Below are 18931 nucleotides of genomic sequence, written 5' to 3' on the forward strand. Positions count from 1 at the left end.
TAGAGATGACCAGCACTTTACTGGTAGGGGGTTGTTATAGTGTTTATTAGGTTTAGTGGACGACGTGATCTTTGAGATGTCTAATTCACGGACTGGTTTAAATCCTGACCATCGAGCATTGTTTTTTGGTTTGCGCAAATTCTTGTTGAGCCTGAGGTTCATCTGAGGAACCCTTCTCCCTTTCAATGTCTTCAGCAGTATTTTTGAGTTCCCTCTCCGCGTTAGCTTTGTTAGTAAAGAAGAATGAGAAATCCTCACTATTTAAACTTGTTTTGGTGATGACTGGTGCTGATTTGGCAGATTTATTAGATTGTTCTTTAAGTATATTGAATAGTTTCCTTGGTCTATTTATTGCACTGTCCAGTTCTTTCCTAAAAAGTATTTTTTAGATTTAAGGATGCTTTTGTTATAAGCTTTCCTGGATTGTCTCAGTTGGATTAATGGGGTGAGGTAGGATATTGACGCATTTTGCACTCAAAGTCTGATCATCTTTCCTCGTTTAGGGAACCATTGAACCACGGATTTTTGTGTTTGTCTTTTCAGTTTTAGAGGGGCTAAGTCCTCGATAATGCTTAACATTGACTTGTTATAATGCAGAGTGAGGTCACTGATGTCAACCATGCTCTTGGGTGGCTGCAACTCTTTCACAGCGAGCTGTACGTTTTCCATATTGATTCCTCTAGTGTCCCTGGTCCATTTTTTAGGCTTAATAGCTTGCGAGGTCGATTTAGTTTTTCTCAGGGGAATTTCGAATGTAATTATGTGATAAGCAGACAAATCGCAGGGTGTGATTATAATATTCTTGATTTATTTTTCTTTGGCTGTTAACCATTCCAAGGTTGATCCTTTGGAGTGGGTGGGGAGAGGACATCCCTGGATTGTTCTTCCAGGAAGGTTTTAAGGAGGGTGACTTGATTGTCAGCCTGATCCTCCCAGTGAATATTGAAGTCTCCTAAGAAGATATCGTTTGACTGAAGATTAGAGTTGATGGTAATGATTTCCATCACCTAGTCTATGAACTTGGTCTTTGTACCAGGGGAGTGATAGAATGCATGGAGTTTACAGTTTTGGTTGTCTGCTGATCTCTAAAGGGTTCGAATGAATTTTAGTGATGGTAATGTCTGATCTATGTATGCAAGCGATGCGGTCTTGTCTGTCCTGTCTCATAATCTGGTAGTTCGGGGGGACTAACAGGTCTAAGCATGGGGAAGACGAGTCTGAAAGCCAAGTTTCAGTTAAAATGGTTATGTCAATTTCATGGTTTAGTATGAGGTCGGCTATGTCTACCGCGTGTTTGTTTGGTGAACGTCATTTGAGTAATATGCAACAATTGTGTTTCTGGGAGTTGATCATTGGCGGAACAGACATTTCAGGCATTAATGTCACCATCTTTAGGTTGTTGGCATTAATCCTTCTATTGTTAACCTGGGAAGTTCTATCCGTATTAGATACAATAGTTTGGATAACGTTTTCGCCTATCTTAGTTTGCGATTTGTGAATAGCTTCATATGTAGATAGAATGGATGCGAACTCACCGTCTGTCAGATAGTTGAGTTGCGTGCGTGGGCGGTAGATTCTGTTTGAGGCCGTCATAGGGGTGGAACAGCGATTGACATGTATTACAAAAGAGGAAGACTGAAGAGCCTCCATTTTTGCCAGCCAATTTTATGATAGGCACAGCAGGTTCTTCATATCTCTGATGGCGGAAAGCATGGCTTTGTAAGTCTTGAAAGATTGTGAACTAAGATAATAAAAATCCCCATTTGTTTGTGTGGTTCTAGTCTTTTCCGAGTCATATCTAATATGTATAGTGGTTGGAGGTTTCGTCCTTATTGGAGCGCTAGCTTTGCAAATCTCTGCTGGATCTGTGCCTGTTTTTATAGACTGGAAACATATCTGCAATTCCCTGTGCAGGACACATGCGTTCCCCTCCGGTTGCTTACTGTTTCTATTAGCTGATCTAGTTAATCCTATCCATAATCACTAGTGCTCCCCCTTTATCCACTGGCTTAAAAACCAAGTCCATGTTCTTTTTCAGGGTTTCAAGAGCGTGTTTCTCTTCTTTGCTTAAGTTTTGAAATACCTTCTGGTTTTGACATGCAGTTGCATCCACCTCCTTAAGTATGTGTTTTTTTTGAGGATCAAGATAACCTACCAGATGGTCTAAGGAGGAAGTCTACATTTATGCCCCCAACCTATGCTATACCGTGCAAAGTATTAACATTTGAACAGGCATTACTTAAGGAGTTGGATGCAATTGAATGTCATAACCAGGAGGTATTTCAAAACCTAAGCAAAGGCAAGTTGACGCGGTGCACAGGGGTACTGCTCCTGCGGTTCCGACGAGGGATACTGGCCCCCACATTGCTAGGAAGAAAATGCTGGTCTTGAGGGAGTTGTAGAACCATCACCTGTGTTGCTGAACCTTCCTGAGTCTGTAGGAGCTCAAACAGCAGAACGGTCCGCTTTGTTGCGGTGCCTGCAGGTGCAGGGAAGTGACTCCTTCACTCCAAGGGAGATTCCTTCAGGTGTCTTGGATCTCTACAGGCCTGGTGAAGAACCTGTATGAAGCACAGATGTTGTGGCAGACTTGCAGGACAACAAGACAAGGGGCAGCAGGAGTTTTCCCAGTTGCAGTCTCTGTTCCCAGTGCAGCATTGTCCAGAGTGCCAAGACGTTTGAAGTTTAAATGGTATTGGATCTGAATCTTGCCCCACGATGAATCTAGGGAGCCACCCACAGGTAAGCCCTTAAGTTCCCTAAGGAAAGGGTTGGGATGATTCAGGGGTCCCTCACACAGGAGGGGCTGGACAGTTGGGAGGATACTCCCATGTCCTTTACCCAGTTTCACTCCAGAGCAGGAGCCAATGGCTCACTGAACTTGTTTGAACTGGACAATGCAAGGAGGACCCCAAATGTGCCCCTCAAGCAGCCTCCGTGCCGCTGGCAAGCACCCCAACCATGTCCCAATACACCAAGTCCTGTTTGGGAGGTGGTCCCACCTCCTTGCGACAGGAAACCTATTGTCCTGCCTTCACCTGCTCTAGCTTGGCTCAGCAGCAGGAGGGCAGAATCGGGTCTCTGGTCAGCTGCAGCCATAGTTTGCTGTCCAGGTCTAGAAGACTGGTACCGGGAGCACTGAGGACCTCCCAGAGGATCTTAACCGTGCATGGAATCATACCCCCATGCCTTAACAGGGTTCGTTACAGCCAGTTTAGAGGTGGTCATAGATTAATGACACATTGCCACTCTAATGCATCGTAAAGGCTGATGCACTTAGAACCAAGGAGAATGGACTCCGAAGGTTGTACGAGTGTCCTGCTCATGCAGGGGCACCCTCACACTTAGAACCGCGCACCCTGCCTTTAGGATTGAAAGGCCTGCCTTAGGGGTGACTTATAGGTTTTAAGTTCAGTGACCTCAGATATAGGGAAACCTGTATCTGTCGTAAGTGGTGCTAGCACCAGCTAACACAGGCTCTAATGGCAGGCCTGGAGTCACAATTTGAGTGGTCTCTCATGGTGGCATAATACATGCTTCAGCCCATGGGAGATCCATAGTGTAACTATGCCCTGGGTACCTTAGTACCATATACTAGGGACTTCTAAGGGTACACCAGTAGCCATTCTGGAGGGTGCTCGCATTGTCCAATTTAGGGAAGAAGCACAGAGACTGGGATCCTGGTTATCAGAATCCCAGTCTGACTAGTCCGTAAAACAATGACACCAGCAAAATGTTGGGGTGAATATGAAAGCAGATCCTACTTTCCTACAAGGATGATTAGGATGAAGATGATGATGATTTGGAGTTGCAGCAGGATCCCTTAGAAATCCCGCAACCAAATCAAGAACTGGACTGGTATGAGTACCTCGGTGATGCCAGCCGTCAGGACACCTCCCCCAGATTCTGTGATACTGTCCACTGTTCACAAAGGTGATGGTGGTGTTCGCAGCCCATCTGTGGAGATCAGTGGTTCAAGTCTTCCCCTATCTTGATTATTGGTTGTTGAAGGGCACATCCCAGGCAGGCGTCTCCCACCTCCAGACTATGGTGAACCTCCTGCATTTGCTGGGGTTCACTATCAGGGTGCCAAAGCCACACCTGACTCTCTCTCAGATGCTTCCTTTCATTGGAGCGGTTCTGGATATAGTGCAGTTTCGGGCTTATCCTCCCGAGTGGCGAGCCCAGGATATTCAGGCTATGATTCCGATGTTTCAGCCTCTATCCTAGATTTCGGTGAGAATGACTGAGGCTGTTGGGCTCCTACATCCTGATTGTTGACCATGCCAGGTTGCAAATGCGGGCTCTGCAGTGAGTCTTTAAGGTTCAATGGGCGCATCATCGGGGGAATCTCACTGACCTAGTCCAGGTATCGGAGGCACTGCAAAAGATCTGCAGTGGTGACTGACAAACTGATTGGGTCGGAGGCAGACCACTCTCTCTGGTGATGGACGTGTCACTTCTGGGATGGGGCGGCCATCTGGGAAAGGTGGAGATCAGAGGGCACTGGTCTCTGTAGGAAGCCAGGCTTCATACCAACATTCTGGAGCTTAATGTGTTCCGATTGGTACCAAAAGCCTTCTTACCATCCTCCAGGGAAGGCTAGTTCGTGTTCAGACCGCTCTACTGCCATGTGGTAGTGCAACAAACCGGATGGGAATGTAGGCCCTCTGTCAAAATGTCCCTGTACTTGGCTGGAACAGGGCATTTCCCTGGTAGTTCAACATCTGGCCGGTTCTCTGAACGGCAGAGTGGGCAAACTCAGCTGTCGGTGACTTGCGGATCACGAGTTGGGTCTCCATCTGGAGGTGGTGCAAGGTCTTTCAACAGTGCTGAGAGCCTCCGTTAGATCTGTTCGCCTCCGAAGAGACCGGTAAATGTCAGCAGTTTTGTGCATTGAAGTTTCCAAGGCGGCTCTCGTAGGGCGATGCTTTTTGTCAAGAGTGGAACACAGGCCTTGTGTACGCCTTTCCACCCATAACACTCCTGTCCAGAGTGCTCAAGAAGATCAGGAGAGATCGGACCCAGGTCATCCTTGTGGCTCTGGACTGGGCACGGAGAGTGTGGTATTCTGAGTTTCAGCAAATGAGCATTGATCCTCCAATCAGGCTGCCCCTTTGGGAGGATCTTCTGTCGCAACAGCAGGGGAGGGTTCTCCACCCGAACCTGTCCACTCCCCGCCTCCCTGCGTGGAGATTAAGCGGCAACAGTTGACCGATTTTGACCCTCCTGCCGAAGTCCGTGAAGTTATCCTGGCAGCCAGGCGTCCCTCTACAAAGTCGGTATATGCCGGTGAATGACCAAAAGTTTGTAAATATAGTACAGATTGGTCTTTTGACCCCAGTATCTGCTTCCCTCTCAGACACAGTACATCTTTCAGGGGTTGAAGAGAGTCAAGTCTGCAGCAGCAAAATTGGTGCTAAATAGGCAACGCAGATCCTCCACTACCCTGGTGCTGAGAGATCTCCATTGGTTACCTATTAAGGAAAGGGTCCACTTTAAAGCTCTCTGCATGGTGTACAGAGCGGTACACGACTTGGGCCCAGTCCCATTGCAGGAAAAATTCACCTGGTACCATCCCAAGAGGCAGTTCCGCTCCTCTAGTGCAAGTTTGCTGGTGATTCCTAGATTCAAGCGTTCAAGAAAAATGGGGGGGCTAGGATGGGTTGGGGCTTTTGTGTGGCTGCTGCCCACCTTTGGAATGAGCTACCTCAGAGTATTAGACAAATCAATTCTGAGTTCAGAAAGAGTCTGAAAACGTGGCTTTTTCCCAAGAACTGATCCCTCTTCTTCCGGATACCTTGGCCTGCTCGCATGCTGGTTGTTTTTTAGTCTAAGTGCCAGGATACCAGCAGGGTGGCAGTGTGCGCTATATAAGAACTTATTACAATTACTATTACAATTACATTCTTCTATTCATTCTTTCCATGGCCCAGCAGTTCTCTGCTCTGGGCACTCTGAAGGGCTATCTTTCGGCCTTGTCTGCTTTTCATTGCTTTTTAAATCTCCTCTTGTACAGAGATTTCTGAAGGTGCTCACTCTCTTGTTTCCCCTTTCACCTTTTATTCTGCCCCTGGGGACCTTAATTTGGTTCTCACTTTCTTGATGTGTGCACTGTTTGAACCATTGCATAACTGTCCCCTCCGGCTGCTCACTATCAAAACCCCCTTTTTAATGGCAAAAACTTATGCCGGGAAGGTGAGCGAACTGCAGGCTCTGTCATCTTGTCCTCCTTACCTGACTGTCTTTCTGGACAGTATAGTGCTTAGCACTAGAGCTTCCGTTCTGCCCAAGGTAGCAACACCTTTTCACATGGGACAATCTATTGCCTTGCCCTGCTACCATGCTCCTCACATTGTTCTAAAGAAGAGCTTCTTCTATGTCTTGGACCTAAAAAGAGTGTTGTTCTACCTTTACCGCACTAAGACGTTCTCGTTGGAGAGAGACTCTTTTCTTAGGGTATGTTGGAGCAAAGAAGGGGTGTGCTGTTCAAAAGAGGGCCATATCCTGCTGGTCATCCTCTGCATGAAAATTTTAGCCATTGGCAAAAGAAACCGCCTTGTGAAGGCCTTATGGCCCATTCTACCAGGGCAAATGCAGCCACCACAGCTCTTCAGTGTGGCGTTCTGATTCGTGACATTTGCCAGGCAGCTATATGGGCATCTCTGCAGACGTTCTCCAAGCATTATTGGCTGGATAACCAGATCCACAGAGGGCCTTTTTGGCCGTTTTTTGTTTTGCAGGACTTCTTGGTTTGAAGCTTCTCCGCAGTCCTTCCTCCGGGATCGGTATTGCTTGGGTATCTGTTCAAAGCTAAGGAATCTGCGGCTAGAAGTCTCTATCAGATGGACAAGTTACCTGGTTTTGGCAACGACTTATCTGGTAGAGACATGATCTAGCCACAGATTTCTTACCGACCCACTCACCCTCCCGCACTGCGGATTAGTTTGTGTAAGGACTGTTTCCCTTCAGGGCCCTAGTTCAACACACCATGGTCAGTCACTTCTTAGTTCAGCACTTCTGGTATGGAAAGTCATGAAACGTTGACATAAGCGTTCTGGGGTGATGCCTATATAGACTATGTGGCGGTCATGGCGACGACGAGCCAGACTCCTACAACGTCACAGGAGTCTACTGTCGCCACCTATCAGCACAGGGGTACTGCCATAAATAATCTTCCGGATTCAGCCTGAGGGTACAAAGGTAAAGAATCTGCGACTAGGTTATGTCTCTACCAGATAAGGTGTTACCAAAGGTATGTACCTTGTCTGACAGGTGAAAGCTGGTGTCTTGTAAATGTTTAAACAGCCTATTTACTGACTTGTTCTAATGATGAGGCAGAAATTCTACCTTCTTCTAATTCTCCAGCCCGCAGTGACTGACGGTTTTTGGCAAGCTCCAGAGTGCTTTAGATTGTGTTCCTCCCCGGTGTTTTATGTATAATACTGCTGAGATGTTCATCTTCAACCAAACACATTTTGTTGTCTCCTTGGTATAGAATTTGACTGCAAAGGAACCAGCCAGGAGCTCCATGCAGGTAACATACAAAGCAAGCTCTCCCTCTGACCAACTGCCTTTGGAGTAGATTCTCCGCACCTTGTTCCCATTCCAGCCTTCAGCCACACAACTTTGTCACAAGGTTGATCAACCTCCTGTTCACGTCTCCATATAAGCCAGCCATTACTGGATGTTTCCCTAATGTCTCCTCAAAGGATCACCTGCTCAGAGTAGGTGAAGCACTTTCTTAGGTGGGAAGCTTTCAGCTGTTGGAAGGCTCAATAATTGAATGATCCCTGGAAAATGGCCTAAAAGCAGGATGCAGGGATTCTCACTAGGCAAGCCAACTGTCATAGGGTAATCTTGGTCCTCCTCAGAGCTTTTTTGATCTCTTTCCTGATGTCCATCACCACCTTGTCTGGAAGCTTTAAAGTTGCTTGCATTGAATTTGGCAAACCACAGAAAGGTGGTCTTCTGACTGGAGCATAACGATGACTTCTCTCTGTTGATCCATAATCCCAGGCTATGTAGTGATGAAATTGCCATCCACAGATTCTGATTGAGGCATTGAACATCGATCAGGATGTTGTTTAGGTACACTATTTGTCTCACCCTTCTCCCACTGAGGAACCAGATTCAATACTGAAGTGAAGCTCAAGGGCACTGATGGTGGACTGAAGACAGGGCCCTGAATTTGTTCACTTGGTGTCTCCAAGAATTTTTATGATATCTTGTGTGAGGGAGAAAAATGGAAATAGTCAGATGAGCGTCCTTAAGATTCAGATGAACCATCCAATCCCTTGATCGAAGGGCATTCTTGAAGGAGGGTTTCCTCTATCTTGAAATGGCAGAACGTCACCTATTCATGTTAGTCCCTGAGATTTTTCAGCCCCCCCCCCCTTTATTTTTGTTCTACCTTTTCTACTCTAAGCCAAACAAGAGCACTTCATGACCCTGACAACTTCATTGTCTTCCCCTAAAGAGGGTTGTAGATTCACTTATAACCCTTCAAACCCCTGATCCTGTAGTGGCGTCCCAAGAGCTTTGTAATAACATCGCCTCTTTCTTCCAGACAAAAATATCAGACATCTACTCTGCCTTGGAGTTACAAAAATCGCTCATGAGCGGGCCCCCTGCTTTAGGGGCTATGGATCCCGCCCCGGTATAAATATCTTTCCCGGGAACCCTAGACTCCTTTCCCCCTCTCTGTGGACACGCTTGATAGCCTCCTTAACAAAACTAAATCAGGCTCTCCTTTGGATGTGTGTCCCCTAAGGATTCTTAAACAATGCAGGGAAACTCTCCTGCCTCCTCTGGTAGACATCCTGAATAGAGCCATGAAAGATGGCGTCTTTCCCACCCAATGGAAAAGAGCGGTTGTAAAACCTCTTCTAAAAAAGCCCTCCCTGGATCCGTCGGTCTTAAAAAATTTCCGCCCCATTTTTTTACTCCCAGCCCCAGCAAAGATGCTAGAGGCGCATCTCAATGCGCACCTTGCCGCTTTTGTTGAGAGCTCGGAATGTCTCGATTCCTCTCAACATGGTTTCAGGAGGGAACACAGCACTGAGTCAGCCCTCACCATAGTGTTGGATAACATCCGCACTCGTGTTGATGAGGGCCAGACCACCCTCCTGATCCTCCTAGATCTGACAGCGGCCTTTGATACCCTCGCCCCCTCAGTACTAACATCTCGGCTGAGGGAGATTGGGGTGCGTGGAGCAGCCCTGGATCTTCTCACGTCTTTCCTCACCCATCGAGTGCAAAGAGTGAAGCTGGGGGAGTACCTATCTCCATCCCTCCCTGTGCAATGTGGGGTCCATCAGGGGTCGGCCCTTAGTCCGACCCTATTCAACATCTACGTGACCCCACTTGCCAGGCTTATCAGATCTTATGGGATGGAGATAGTTTCCTATGCGGACGATACCCAGATCCTGGTCTCTCTCTCCCACGCTAGCGTCCCGACTGCCTCCAATTTTAGATCTTTTATGGAGGCTGTCGGTAAATGGATGATCCTAAACTCGCTCAAATTAAATGGAGAGAAGACGGAGGTGATGGTGTTCGGAGGGAAAGAGGAAGTATGGTCATTCTGCTGGTGGCCAGACTCATTAGGAGCCTGTCCCACCCCCACCTCCTCCGCGAAAAATCTGGGGGTTATGATAGACCCTGCCCTTGACATGGGTATGCAGGTCAGCCAAACCATCTCTACCTGCTGGGGCATTATCCATATCCTGAGGAGGATTAGGCACTACCTATCCTTTCAGGCAAGGAAACAGCTGGCTGTTGCCCTTATCGGCTCCAGAATGGACTACTGTAATGCGCTGTATGCGGGCTTGAAAAAGAGCCTACTGCAGCGCTTACAGGTAGTCCAGAATGCCGCTGCAAGGTTTGTTCTGGAACTTCCCAGGCGCACCTCAGCCACAGCGGCTAGAAAGCTGCTACATTGGCTTCCTGTTGAGGCGCGGATCCACTTTAAGACCGTATGCTTGACATAATGGGCTTTGGCCAGAAATAGCCCCACCGGTCTAGGATCTATCCTGTCCCGCTATTCTCCCGCTAGGAATCTACGGTCCTCCGGCAGACTCCTGCTATCGGCCCCCCGTTTCAGGAGAGTGAAATGGGGTGGCAGGACCTTCTCCACCTTGGCGCCCAAGAGGTGGAATGCTCTTCCTCTGGAAATAAGATCGCTTCCCACCTTTCAGGCATTCAAAAGGGCTTTAAAAACACACCTTTTTGCGCAAGCGTACCTGTAGTGATGTAGCGATTTCACTTTTGATCTGTTTTGTTAGGCGCCTTGATGCCTGTTTGCGCGTTATAAATTTTATTAATTTCATTTCATTTCATTTCATATTCATTTCATTACTAGAAAGACATGCATTTGGGTGATCACCTGTGTCCTCCTCTGTTAAATCTGTATCTTTATTTCTTGAAGGTAATCAGCCACCAGTGTATCAATGTTGTGGCAAGCCATAGGACTCTCTCTGAAATCCCTATGACTGTTTATAGAATCTAGGCATCTTTGGTTAGTTCCTGTCATTTGTGGACACAACTAGTTCCCCCTCCCCCCCCCACCCTCCCTCGTAAATACTTATGTGGGAAGAAGAAGATGACCTACTGGAGTATCTGCTGGAGTTTTGGTCCCTCTAAAAGCTTCTGGATACCTGCCGCCTCAGTGGGAGGGAATAAACTGCAGAGATTGCTCTGGTCTTCCCATTAGCCTTCCTTGAAGTCTCTCCCCTTTGAGTGCCCTTATAGGGAAAGTGATAGAGCACCCTGTTCTCCTGTGCCTTTCAAAAATGTTCTAGCTGATTATCTTCTTGATAGACACTTGAGCCTTCTCCATCAAGATGAATGTGGAAACATGCTGTTCACCATGCCCCCAAGTTCCTCGAAGAAAGGATTCCCGAACAAATCCCCTCAGGTTACTGACCTACTTCTGAAGTGGCCAGATCTCCTAACTTCAGGTCCACCCTTATCAGGAGTGATCTGCGCCTCTCCATAAGTCACACAGTTCAATTTGCAAGGAAGATGATCGCACTCAAACGGATCATGGACCTCCTCCATTTCATCAACAAAGGAAATGAATACCAGCTCCACTTATGCCATACGTCATCCTGGCTATTCTGAAAGAAGCACGTAAAATAAAACTTAATCTGCCATGAAACCTGTAACCAGCAGTGGGAATACAAAAATGTGTTTTTGCTAATGCAGTACGCATTCCATATGTCCCATTTGAGAACATTCTGAAATTAATCATAAAGGCAGATGGAAGCTCAAGGGCTTTACAACAAATTCTAGAAATGACCACTACTTACAAGTCTAACTCAACGTAAAATATTTTTTGCTGTGGAAAACTCGGCTACTGCTGCATCCCTGAAAGCAGAGGATTTGCATCATAAGATTTTCTAGCCGGGATAAAGGCAAAATGGGCTTTAGAAATATAAATTGGGATACTGGCCTGACTTCCTGACACCTGGATAGTCTTTCTCCTATCAACTTTCCTTTAGTTTGTCCTTTGAGAATGAATAAAATCTTGTTTTTGTTTTGATTTTATTATTTTTGTACTGGTTAAAGGTTACAGTGGGATGAGGTTTGAGATTTTTGGGATCTCAAGCCAATTTGCATATTAAAAGATATGTTTCTCATAAAGTTGGCAATATTTCAAAGTGTGAAAAGTGAAAGTACATCACTAAAATGCTGTAAACCACAGGACGCTATAAGATGTATATTCAATATAGAATATAAAACAATAGTACTGCAAGATCTTCATATGGCCGACAGTATACGCAGAAATTGGTCAAAAATTGGTCCGCGTCTAAATTCAGATTTGCAAGAAATACATTTGAGGTGAAATGAGGAACATGTTAAGAGTTTGGGTCAGAATTATTTCTGCTGGCTGGGACTCCTCTAGTAAGAGTGTGGCTTGAATAATACAGACTCTGGGATATTGCCTCTGTTGGCTATAAAGGAAAAAGCGAGGGACCTTATAACGTTTATAAGTGATGAAGGTACTGGTTAAAAATGCCAGGGATGAAGCAGAAATAGGGGAAACTTCATATATAATGTCTTAATTATTATATTATAGAGACTTTTGTAGCGCGCTCTGTTACTAAGAAAATAGTATCCTGGCGCGAGGTGGGTGAGAAGCAGAGCAGAGTGAATCCGGTGAAAAGAAAGGAGTGAGACCTTGTACAGTGATGTTAAAGAGGTGGGTCTTCAGTCCCTTCTTAAACACAGTAATGGATGGGGCTGTTCTCAGATGAAGAGGAAGGGTGTTCCAGGCTCTCGCAGCTCTGACAGAGATGGATTGGCCACCAAGCCTGCTATATTTAAACTTTGGTACAGTCATTTGGTACAGATTAGTTGATCTGAGAGGACGGTTGGGAACATATAAGGAAAATCTTTTCCTCAAATAGACTGGGCCGGTTTGATGGACAGCTCGATAAGAGAGGACAAGGATTTTAAATGAAATCCTATGAGCAACTGGAAGCCAGTGAAGGGTGCGGAGAGGTTGACGAACACTTGAACTTTTTGGAATGTTAAACAAGAGCCGTACAGCGGCATTTTGGATAACTTGGAGACGGTGGATCAAGTAGGCTGGTAGGCCACTGAAGAGGCCATTCGCGTAATCCAATCTGGATAGTATTAGGGCGCGAATGACAGTCTCCTTGGCCTCTCTCGGGAGGAGCGGGAACAACCTGCGTAATGTTTTAAGTGTGGAGAAGCAGATCCCCGTGAGTTTTTTTAAGTGATCCTCGAATCTGAGGTCATTGTTAAACCAGACTCCAAGGTTTTTTGCGGGGCCTCCGATGGATTTGGGGCATGGTAGATCGGCAGGCCAAAGAGAGTCGCCAAAGTTGTCTGGGAAAGAGCCATATAGCAGGATTTCGGATTTGCTTTCGTTACATTTTAGTTGGGCGAGGGCAAGCCATCGAAAGACAGATGATAGGCAGGATTGGGCTCCAGACGTATCCAGGTTGTTTTTAGGCCATGTGAACAGAAGTTGAGTGTCGTCGGCGTAGGCCATTATTTTTGCTCCCAGCTGTTCGGCGAGATAGATGAGCGGGGTCAGATATATATTAAAAAGCAGGGGGCTAAGGGTAGAGCCCTGAGGTACACCCGTTGCAAGTTTCTTGGGAGAGGAGGCAAAGGGCGGCATCCAGACTTGCTGAGATCTATTGTCTAGAAAAGACGTTAGCCAGTCAAGGGCGGAGCCTGTAATGCCTATGGCCGCTAGTCTGGTGAGGAGGAGGGAGTGAGGGACCGTATCGAAGGCGGCAGAGAGGTCTAATAAAATCAGAGCCGCTCTGCCACCTCCGTCCAGGCACTCCCGGATGGCCTCAGATATTTCCACCAGCGCCGTCTCCGTACTGAAGGCTGCTCTGAAGCCTGATTGCGCTGGATGAAGTGCCTGGGAATTTTCTACAAATTTGTCCAGCTGTGTGAAAGCGACCTTTTCGCATATGTTTGCTAGAGCCGGCAGCAGTGATATGGGCCGGAAGTTAGCGGGGACAGCGGGATCTAAACCATTTTTTTTTTAGGAGTGGGAGCAATTAAGCTTGCTTCCAGCAGGCCGGAACAGTAGCAGTGAGGAAAGAGCGGTTAATGATGTGTTACCTCATTGCCGACTGTGTCTGCAAGACGCGCAAACACTCTGGCAGGACAGGGGTCAGAGGGGGATCCTGATTGTAGGGCAGCGAGGATGCTAACAATGTCTGTTTTTTCTACTGGGGTGAACTGGTCGAACCGTTCCTTAGGAACAGGCATCACGGGGGACGGAATGACCAGTGAGGGTGGAAAGCTATTGCATACAGTGGGTAAATTGTCCTGGATTTTGGTGATTTTGTCAACAAAGAACACGGAGAGTTCTTCGCACCATTTCTCCGAGGAGGTAAGTACAGGTTGGGCAGCACAGGGTGAGGTAAAACTTTTCACAATAGCAAAGATTTCCCTGCTGTTGTTATTGGCCTTAGTTATACGCCCTTCGTAGTATTGGCTTTTTGCAGATCTAATCGCTGCATAATATTTCTTTTTGCGCCATCCTCAGGTTCTTTTTAGCCTCGGGGAGATAGGCTTGTCTCCATATCCGTTCAAGTTTTTTGCAACCTGATTTAAGATCACGGAGGGTGTGGGAGAACCAAGGTTTGGAAGGGGCAGAGCGCAGTCTGCAAACCCGACCTGTTTTTATTGATGCAGCAGTCCCACATTCAATCCATGAATTGAATGAACTAACGGCTGACTCAATTTCAAGAGGAAGAGTTGGGCGGGAGATGTCTAGATGTTCAGACATAATCTCTACATAAATTTTTTGTTTGTGAGCAGCTGGGTCGTTGAACTTGGCCGGGCGGGTCAGGGTCCAGGTAAATCTAATCAGCATGTGGTCAGACCAGGTCACTATTTCGGGGTGGGTTAAGTTAATGTCAAAATTGGTACAAACCAAGTCAAGGATGTGTCCTCCTGAGTGGCTGGGAGCCGTAACCCATTGTTTAAGCTGGGCCATGGCAAGAGCTTCGTTTAAGCGGGCCGTGGCAGGGAGGTCTAGATGATCCACATGGATATTAAAATCCCCCAGGAGAAGGTATCTGGAGTATCTCAAAGCCGGTGGGACAACTATGTCCTCCAGTGTGCCCAGGAATTTACCTGCATGACCTGGTGGTCGGTAAACTAGAGTGCCCCCTAAAGTAAAATGCGCCCCAAGTGATAGTGAGAAATGAAGCATCTCGGCATCAGCTGGGGGGCCTTGGAGGTCAAGAGAGAGTGTCCATTGTTCTCTGAATATGGCTGCTATGCCACCACCTCTGCCTAATGGGCGATCGTTTCTAGCAATTTTAAAACCCCGTGGGATGGCAAATTCGACCGCAGGGCTGCATGTCTCATTTAGCCAGGTTTCAGTGACAAAGAGGAGATCGAACTGGTTGCCACTCAGTAATTCAAAGATGTCATCGGTGTGCTTGACCAATGATCTGGCGTTGATCAGGCCAGCACGGATGAGTGATGGGTCATCGGAGAGCTGAGTAGGACATGAAAGAATGGGCCGAAAGCGAAAGTTGCAGGCTTGACAAACCTGCGAGGGATCGTCAGCAGCCTCCCATGTGCTACTGCAAGGGCAGGAGCTCGCTCGAAGTGCCATTAGATACTCACGGGAGTAGCGAGTTCTGGTCCTGTGGGGTATAAGTGGGGCACCGACAGGGGGGCTGGCGCTGGCCACGTCCGGGACACGGACGGGCACAGACGGGTCCTCCTTTGGCGCGCAAATGGCGCGCCCGCTGCGCGTCTTAAAGTAAATGACTATTTGTAGGCAAAACCCCACCCTCCGCTGGACCGCTAACTCGGGTCCCGCAGGGTCCGACCCACACTCAAGATGGCGGCCGACCTAGCCCTCCACAACAATCGGCACTTGGAGCCGCGGTGGAACAGGGCACAGGGGGACCTAATTAATACAGTGCTAGTAGCGGTAAGTTTTAAAATACACACAGTAATAACACAGTAATTTTTAAAATCAATTAAAAGTGTTAAAAAGAGTCGGAGTAAATGCATCAGTGGGAAACAGGTAAGAGCAGAGGAGAGCCCTCGCAATCTGCTCGCCTTCTCAAGCCTTCTCAAGCGATGTAATGAGGCGCTGCCACCGCCTCAAAACAAACGCTAATTAAAATAAAACAGCAAGTGAACTCAACAGGTTATTAACCGCACTGAGATTGGGGAATATTATTAGCCATGGAGAGTAAGCTCCTCTTTAGTCTTAACTCTAAGTCAGGGAGTTCTATAATTTAGGAACCAGGTAAGCAAAATATATTCCTCCACTTCATTATTTGTTTTAATCTTGGAAGCTGTAACCTGAAGCAGAGCAACATAATGTTCTGTGGGGAAGTGGGGACAAATCTGGTATTGTAATATCTGTGGGCCCTAGTTATGTAGGACCCAATGGGCCGTGTGAAAAGCCTTGAACTGTATCCTCTTGGAAACAAACAGCCAGTGTAAAGATGCTAATTCAAAAGAAACAGTAGTATGCATAGGTAACTTCAGCAATATCCGAGTTGCTGCATTTTATGCCACTTGAAGTCTTTTTATGACATACTGAGGGCTTCCAGGGTAAAGCGAAATACTCTAGATCAATCTCTAACACCAATGCCTGTACCACCACCACACTGCGCAGAAGAAGGTAACAATTCAGCACTTTCCTGAGTGTCCTCAACAGACCAAAGCAGATAGCTGCTAGCTTCCTAGCTTGTATCACCAGGATAAGCTTATCAGTCTCTAGCCTCAAACCTTTTACAGCTGAATTTGGGGTAGGATGGTGTAAGCAAGATTCTGTCGAGAATCCGTGTGGTTTCAATCTCTGCCAGAGGACAGATGTGCAAAGTAGGACTTAATGCGGAGCCATGGGGCGCTTCACATTTTCGAGGGTGTGATTCTGAGTTGAAAGTTTCCTCGCAGCCCTGGAAGCTTTTGTAATCAAGTAAAGAAGCAAGCCATTTCAAGACTAGGCTTGTCGCTCCAGCCTTCGTTGTCTGTGTAATAAGACTATATGTGATACAGTTTCAAAAGCTGCGCTGAAATCCAAAAATTTCACTGCAGCCAACCCACTTAAGTAAAAATATTTTCTCATCTTTCAAGCCTACTCGGCTCCTGCGTTCCATGGGCGCAGGCCTGTTCTTGGTCCCTAGAATTAACAGGGCAAGAATGGGAGGACGCTCTTTTCGCTACTTAGCCGTACGAAGATGGAACTCCCTCCCACAGAAGCTTCGTGCGGAGCCCTCTGAGGTGTTCCGGAAAGAGCTGAAAACTCTCCTGTTCCCAAAGTCCTAATGTACCGGCGCATGTCTTGCACCACCTTTCTTAGCTGCTGCTCCGTCCTTGATAGCGCGGGGACACACCGGCAGGTGTAACCAGGCGCTTTAAAAACTCAGAATTATTATTATTATTATTATTATTACCTTTTCCAGAAAAGCTGAAAGTGCGGTGTTCCAGCCACAGCCTGGGCGGAAACCTGTTTGAGTGAAATTAAGTACCTTAAGTTTTTTCAAGAATAACTCAAATTTTTCCTACACGTTACTTATACCCCATAGCAGGGATATTTGCTTTTAGTTTTCTGCTAATGCTGGGTCCAACATGCGGGTCTTTAAAACAGGTCTCGCAACAGCATGTTTCCAGGAAAGCGGCACCACACTGCTTTGAAGGGACAAAAATATCTATTAAAACAGGTCTGAGTCTTTCTTTCTGATGTGTTCCCCGACCATATGACATTGATTGGTTCTAATGTTGTAAGTGTATTTGTAAAGCGCACTATCACTGTCGACTGCATCTTGGTGTTGAGCAGGTGTGTATGCACACATAGCCCTGCCTATGGTAGTTGGTACATTGTAACCCAGGTCTTCAGCTTCTTGTGGAATTCCAGAGGAGTTTCTGTTGTAGATTGAAAGGTTGGTCCACACTTTAGCATTGGTGTCTTCGGAGACAGTGGAGCTCCCTGAGATGTGGTGTGGTGTGATGTAGGTTCTGTGTGGTAGGTTGAGGATGAGTCTAGCTGGCGAGTTCTGGATGGTTTGTTGTCTTCTAGTGAGTTGGTTGGTGATCCTAGCATATATGGTTTTCCCGTAGTCAACTTACTGGTGACTAGGGCGTGAGTGACAGTCCTTCTAGTGTTGCTTGAGAGCCATTTGAAGATCGTCCTCTGTATCTACAGGGTGTTGAAGCAGGATACAGTGACTGTTTTGACATATGCAGTCATGTGCAGTTTGCTCTCTTGGAATAATCAAAGGTTTCTGGTGTGGGTCAGTTTGGCTGGCCACCAGTTGAAGTCCCTTTATGATTTGTTCTTTATGATGATCACTACATCTGTCTTGTGTGAGTTGAGCTTGACAGTTGTTTTTCATCCAGTTAGCGTCTTCAATCATGCATGTGGGGAACTTGTTGCTTGTTATGTTGGGTCTTATCCGAGAGGAAAAGCATGAGTTATCATCGGCATAGGAGAGGATGTTGATGTTGTGTGTGGATAACCTTGTCTGGAGGTTTCATGTATGCGTTGAAGAGGGTGGTGTTGAGTGAATAACCCTGAGGCATTCCACAGATGACATTTCCGGCTTCTGAGGAGTAAAGTGCCAGGCTTGTGTTTTATCGGTTAAGAAAGAACAGATACAGCGGAGAACGGGTCCATGGATGCCAGTCTCATGCAGGTAAGTGTTGAGCTTTGGGGATGAGACCGTGTCAAATGCTGCTGAGGGGTCCAGGAAAATGAGAGCTGCCGTGTCTCCTCTGTCAAAATCATGCTGATGTCCTCTGTGGTGATGAGTGCCATTTATGTACTGTGGTTGGGCCTAAATCCGTGGGAGCTGGTGGTTGCTGAAATGTCTGTTGGTTAGTTTCTCTAAGATGCTCATTTTGGATAAGTTGTTACAGGAAGAAACTTGTCCTTCAATCCAAGCATAATTTGACATACAAATATAGAAGGATATCTTGCATAGGCGTTCAGCTGTTAAGTTGTGTACATTGTTAGATTTTCATAGGATTTACATGGAGTTAATAGGCACTAGCAATCCTATCTTTTCTTCTGGAGAACGTAGTTACTGTACACTTTAAGATTAAAATTAGTTACATGCCATTAATGCAAGCTTTTATATAAATATGCATTTTGTCTTTGTTATTGCTTCAGGATTTTTTGATGTTTCTGGAATTGCACTCCCTGAACTGACCAGTACGTCAAACCCCCTTGAATTGAATGCTTTCTCGCCATTAAACCTATCGTCTGGTCACTTGCCAGGGTTTGAAAATTTGAAGATCAATGGTGATGCGTCACTAGGTAAGTGTGCAAAGGGGGGTTTGTTACTTGCTTTGCTGGCAGTCAGAACTTTAAGGGGCTAAGGCTGCCACTAGGTAACCTGCAATCCTAAATCTACTCCAGTTTGAGGATATTCAGGTTATTCATGAATGGTTATTAGTG

General features: G+C 46.5%; 1 protein-coding gene across 1 annotated transcript in view; it reads left to right on the forward strand.

The window, feature by feature from the left end:
* GORASP1 (golgi reassembly stacking protein 1) overlaps positions 1-18931 on the forward strand; it is a 234994-nt gene that overhangs the window by 181053 nt on the left and 35010 nt on the right. Inside the window, exon 8 of the mRNA XM_086941451.1 lies at positions 18644-18790. Coding sequence (XP_086797577.1) covers positions 18644-18790 — 147 coding nt within the window. The remainder of the gene's footprint in view (positions 1-18643; positions 18791-18931) is intronic.

Source organism: Lissotriton vulgaris, chromosome 10, assembly GCF_964263255.1.
Source record: "Lissotriton vulgaris chromosome 10, aLisVul1.2, whole genome shotgun sequence".
Classification (NCBI taxonomy): Eukaryota; Metazoa; Chordata; class Amphibia; order Caudata; family Salamandridae; genus Lissotriton; species Lissotriton vulgaris.